Below are 6,000 nucleotides of genomic sequence, written 5' to 3'. Positions count from 1 at the left end.
TTAAGTGATACTCTAAAACGTACATCTATATTTCTAGGTCTTTAATAAGCTGCTTTGCGATGTTAAAATCATGTGCAAAAAAAATGATTTTAAACATAAGAAACCTTGAAACGTGACAATATGTAGAACACGAGGGAATATCCGAATACGTGCTTACCGTCCAAACGAACGGCCCCGGTCCTAAGTCTATCCGTGGAAAACTACCCCGCCGCCAGGCCCGCCACTACCGGCCTCCCCGGCGCCCGGGCCGAACGAATTGCCCAATCAAATCAATAAATACCCTGTTCTTAAACCCCTCTCCTCTCTCTGCACCAAACCCTTTATCCCCTCCCCTTCCTCACAGCGTATGACCCACCGGCCCACCCGCAGCCACCCCGCGCCGTATCCTTCCGCCGCACCTAGGGTTTAACCGCGCACACCACCCGCCGCACCTTTCGAAGCATGTCGGCGCCGCCGTTGCTCAAGCCCCCGGCAACCGCCGCCGCGGTCTCTCCCCGCACGGCCGCCGCCCCGAGGGCCACCGGGCTCCGCAGCGCCTGTGCCCGCCCGACGCGGCGCCTTCAGTGCTCAGCCCCCGCTGCCGTCGCCGGAGGTTCCGCCGAGGTGACGAGGCGCAGCTTCCCGTAGAATTCCTCAACTCCCGCTATGTGTTGATTGCTTGCGACTTACTTACTGGTCATGTCGTGCTGTTCTGTTGGTCAGATGGACGATTCTGCCCCGGGCTGGGCGGAGAGGTCGCTGGAGGAGCTGGGCAGCTTGCCGGACAACGATACGTTCTGCCTGATGGCGCTGTCGCCGCTGGATGGGCGGTATGGTCGCTTCATCAGGGACCTGATGCCCTTCTTCAGCGAGTTCGGACTCATCAGATACCGTGTTCTGATCGAGGTACCTGACGTTTAATTTAGTACAGTTTGTCCTCCTATCGTACATTATATCTGCGCGCCCAATCTTCACTCGAGGGTGGAATACTAGAGTGTGCGGCGCTGGTGTTATTGTCAATGTTGCTCATCTGAGGTGCCTTGTTCTGCAGGTCAAGTGGCTACTGAAACTTTCTCAAATTCCTGAGATCACTGAGGTGCCTCCTTTCAGTGAGGAGGCCCAGCTCTTCTTGAATGGGATTATCCAGGATTTTTGCATTGATGATGCGAAGGTAGTAAAGAAAATCGAGAAAACAACCAACCATGATGTGAAAGCTGTTGAGTACTTTCTGAAGCAGAGATGCAGCTCAAATCCAGAGATTGCAAAGGTATGATGACCTTCAGGTCGCACCTAGGATTTTAACAGGTGTAGGAGTATATTTGTGGTTAGCCTTAAAGCTGAGTGACATTTTGAACTTCTTCCCAGGTATCGGAGTTCTTCCATTTTGGATGTACCTCTGAAGATATCAACAATCTGTCACATGCATTGGCTCTGAAAGAGGGGGTAAATGAAGTTATGTTCCCTACCATGATCAACATATGCAAAGCATTGTGTTCCTTGGCAACACAAAATTCAGCCTACCCAATGTTGTCCCGAACTCATGGGCAGGTATGAAGACACCTTCATTCTGTCGTAAATAATATTTACTTATACTGTTGAGTAACAATAACTGCAGGTTTTTCTTTACCCTGATTTTGAGGTACAACTTTCCCATAGAGAGCTCTCAAATGCCCTCTATGTGACATAATACGGTGAAAAAATTACTTATTAAAACTTCATTGTTTCACAAGTTTGCTTGGTGTTCATGCAGTAAGGTGATTCTGGGAGATGATAAATTGATAAGTTCATAGTGAAAACTGGAATTGATTGATCGTGATTGATGAACTCATTCTGCTAGTCACAAGGCAACATTGATGGAGTAACATAGCAAATTTTGCATTCTTACCAACATAGCTTAGGGAATTAAAAAAATAGTATACTATTTGGTCAAATAATCTTCAAACTTTTAATTTATACGAGAAATGGGGGGAATTATATTTCTAAGTAAAAATTCTATTCTTCAGCAATTCACATTGTAGAGTTTAAGCTCACTAATTCTTTCAATGCAACAGCCAACCCAATTGATTTGCTTTATTGCTTGTTACCTTTTGAATCCTTTCTTAATCGTTTTCAATTCTTGCTTGTAGCCAGCATCACCAACAACGGTGGGAAAGGAGATGGCAAACTTTGTAGCCAGGTTATCTGATATAGGGAAGAGTTTTTCAGAGGTGAACATACTAGGGAAATTTGCTGGCGCTGTTGGTAATTACAATGCTCATGTGGTTGCATATCCAGAAGTTGACTGGCCTAAGGTGGCAGAAGAGTTTGTTAGATCCTTGGGTTTGCAGTTTAACTCCTATGTTACCCAGGTGATTTATATTCTTTGACATCCAGCTGTTCCTCATTTCCTTCTCTTGTCATGAATGTCTTGCACAGTTAGGAGCTTTTCCCCATTATTTACCTTATATTTCTCAAATGCTAGAGTAATCATAACCATCAATGTTGTTCTGATGCAGTGTTATCCTTTTTACAGATTGAGCCACATGACTACATATCAAAGCTTTTCAATCTGTTCTCCCAGTTCAACAATGTGTTGATTGATTTTGACAGAGATATGTGGTCCTATATATCACTAGGCTACTTCAAGCAGGTAAACTGTGGTGGGTTGACTGTCTGAGGGAATTGCCTTTGTACTGAAAGGGGGAAAAGTAGTGATGTTATTGATTTATATCTTCCATTTTGACTTGATATATCTTCCAAATTCTGTTTTCAGGTACCAAAAGCTGGTGAAGTTGGTTCTTCCACTATGCCTCATAAAATCAATCCCATTGACTTTGAAAACAGTGAGGGCAATTTATTTTTGGCAAATGGTACTTTATCTGCTATAAGCATGAAGTTGGCGATATCTAGGATGCAGGTATTTTCTTGTGTCTTGCCTTATTCTACCCTTCAATTTTGAGTTTCCCAACCTGAGGTGTCAGAATGAAAATATGGTGCTTGTGTTGCTGACATCTATGCAAGATTGGAACTTAGCCTTTGTGTTTGATCTCAGTAGCATCTGTACTAATGAACTACCATGTTATATCATTGACAGCGCGATCTGACAGACTCAACCGTTTTGAGAAACTTGGGTGTGGGATTAGGTCATTCTCTATTGGCTTACAAAGCTACAATGCGTGGAATCAGCAAAGTTCAGGTACGTGGTCCAGAGCTTGTCCTTTGTCACATCATATTTGATATTGTTGTACCTTGAATATTGTTATTGTATACGTGACCTGAAGTTCATCATTATCAAGTACTTAGAATGCTTGATGCTCAAGCAGATAGACCTACCTCACCGCTTGCTCTTTTTATAAGTCTTGGTCCAACAGGAAAACACACTATAGATTAGTGGAGACTGGAGACTGCTAGGTGTTTACCCAACTGTTATTGACACCACTCAAGTTCATGATAACTGACTTAGTAGGATGAGAATGTTCCTTTGTTCACTACATACTTGCATTTCGGACCACTGCATGGAATTATCAGATGTTTACCCTCATTTGCCATTAACCTGAGATGGTTAAACTTACATGCGCTTTTAAGTAATTATGATCAACCCAGAATTTTATACGCTGAATTGGCTATCTACACAGGTGAATGAATCACGTTTAGCTGAAGACCTGGAGCAAACTTGGGAGGTCCTCGCTGAGCCAATACAGACAGTAAGGCATTCTGTATTATTGTTTTTGTTCTGCCCTTGAATTTGGTTTTGATTTACATGACAATGGTCAACCCTATGCTTCAATTGAGTAGTTACACTGGAACTCTAAGAAGTTTGGATGTTGAGTCGCTATTAGTTTGTCAAAAGTGCTTATTGAGTTATTGTGTTATTGTCTTGATATTGCATTAGCTTGACTGCATTTCAATCCATTGCATTTTTAGACACATCTTGCTTTTCTCAAATAATTTCAACTTTCAACTCTCAAGGCCAGATGGATTGTTATTTCCCCATCAAGTATATATCACATTATCATGCTCCTGTAATTTACCATTTTAGGTGATGCGGAGATATGGGATACCTGAACCTTATGAGAAGCTGAAGGAACTGACTAGAGGACAAGCTGTCACCAAGGATAGCATGCAGCAGTTCATTGATGGTCTAGACATACCAGAGGAGGTTCGATCAAAACTTTCGAAGCTAACACCGCATTCTTATACTGGACTAGCAGAGGATTTGGCCAAAAACATCGAGAAGTTTGTTGATCTAGAATCTGGATTCATGATCAAGTGAAATTCCATTAAAGAAATGGATAATCTTCTCAATTTTTTTATTTTGCCAACGGCGGTGCAAAATAATGGACGGGTACTCGAGAACACTGACGTGTTGTGGCCTCAGGGATGGTCAGCCACGTTAATTTGCCTGGTTCTCATTTAAAATATTTTTGGTACATGTAAAGTGCGGCTCATGGAATTATGCCAGCTGTAACCTGAGGGAAAATTATCAAGCTATAAAAGTGCTTGGTCGATTTTTATCAATAATTAGTTGTTGTGCAGCACCCCAAGTTAATATGGGCTCCGGCATCTGGCCTCTGGAATCTTTGCCGAAATGTGGTGTTTTTTTTTTTTTGCATGTTATGCTGCTTCTATCAGTAGTGAAAGTTGTACGCACGGAAGTCACGAAATCAAGCGATTTTTTTGTTTATTTCAAAAAAAACGAAAAATCTGAACTCAGAAAACAAATGTGTTGTTGTGCAACTCTGCTCGAGGTCTCCTGCGGTGTAAATCGCCCGTGACGTTTCATAGCTGCATCATTTTGCAGCGCTATTGCTGCCAATTTTCGAAAGCATCGAGATGAAGTGAGAAAGCTATTGCTCCCAACTTTCGAAAGCATCGAGATGAAGCAAAAGCAGACTTCGATATAGTTAATTAATTAAATACCCCCTCAGGCTCTAAGAGCATCTCCCCATTCGTGATTCGCTTGCAATTTGCAAAGCAAATAATGCTCGACAGCGACAGAAAAGGAGCTTTACGAAGTTACGAGCCACCCATTCGGAATTGACACCAGAGGCTGTGACCCTGGGACGAGACGGGGTTTGTTCATCCTTATCCGGCCCCGTTCAGCACCCACTACCAGTCTACCAGCTTCCAAGAGGGGTTCTTTTGCTGCACGGCACGGAAGACAGCGGGGGTCAATCCTTGCGTGCGTTCCACTCGCCGGAGACGAACACGCAGCCGTGTTGGCTGCCTCTGGTAGGGCCGTAGGGGGGATCCGGTTCCGGTGTTCCAGCCGACGCGCGAGGCGAAGCACGTAGCGACGGCCCCCGGCGCGGTGGGGGTGTCCTGGGACCACGCCTCCTGTGCGTTTCGGTTGGGAGCATGACTGCTTCTGGCTGGCAGCTGGGCGTTGTTCCTGTGCTCGTACAGGCTCGGGCGATGATGATTTTGGCAGGGACGCCGAAGGCGACACGCGCAGCCGTTTGTCTCTTTGCAGCTACGTGTGGCACTGTGGCGCGGGGCGTGGTCCTGCTGTTGCGCTGAGCTTTCATTTGTGACGGGACCGGGATTGAATTCAGATGAGGATCATCGGACATACCGGAATTCGACTTCTTACCAACAACAAGAGTCGGAACACCTTAATTGCGGCCAGAATACTACTTGAAGAGGGGTAGGTACAAGAAACCGCAGTTCCGTGTGCATTGCAGTTGCAGGACCAAAGGATCAACCAGCCTCTTCCTAGTACTCTTTCGTAGGAATTTGGCCAAACAACTGTTTGGAGACGAGGTGCAAAATTTTAGTAGGATCATATCGGATGTTCGGATGCTAATTAGAAGGACTAAATATGAGCTAATTACAAAACTAATTGCATAGATGGAGTCTAATTCGCAAGACGAATCTATTAAAGTTAATTAATCCATCATTAGCAAATGGGGCTGTAGCACCAGATTGTCAAACAACTGTTTGGATACGAGGTGCTAAACTTTAGCAGGGTCACATCGGATATTCGGATGCTAATTAGAAGGACTAAACATGAGCTAATTACAAAACTAATTGCATAGATGG

General features: G+C 44.3%; 1 protein-coding gene across 1 annotated transcript; it reads left to right on the top strand.

Moving 5' to 3' along the window:
- The first annotated feature begins 321 nt into the window (after positions 1-321).
- LOC117840096 (uncharacterized) lies at positions 322-4,507 on the top strand. The gene is made up of 10 exons (XM_034720551.2): positions 322-603; positions 703-885; positions 1,031-1,246; positions 1,345-1,527; positions 2,106-2,327; positions 2,492-2,608; positions 2,732-2,875; positions 3,053-3,154; positions 3,594-3,662; positions 3,998-4,507. The coding sequence occupies exons 1-10, from the start codon at positions 442-444 to the stop codon at positions 4,229-4,231; spliced, it is 1,632 nt and encodes a 543-aa protein (XP_034576442.1). The 5' UTR covers positions 322-441; the 3' UTR covers positions 4,232-4,507.
- The last annotated feature ends 1,493 nt before the right edge of the window (positions 4,508-6,000 follow it).

The sequence above is a fragment of the Setaria viridis genome, chromosome 9, assembly GCF_005286985.2.
Source record: "Setaria viridis chromosome 9, Setaria_viridis_v4.0, whole genome shotgun sequence".
In the NCBI taxonomy this organism is placed as follows: domain Eukaryota; kingdom Viridiplantae; phylum Streptophyta; class Magnoliopsida; order Poales; family Poaceae; genus Setaria; species Setaria viridis.
This window is presented reverse-complemented; position numbering and strand designations above follow the sequence as displayed.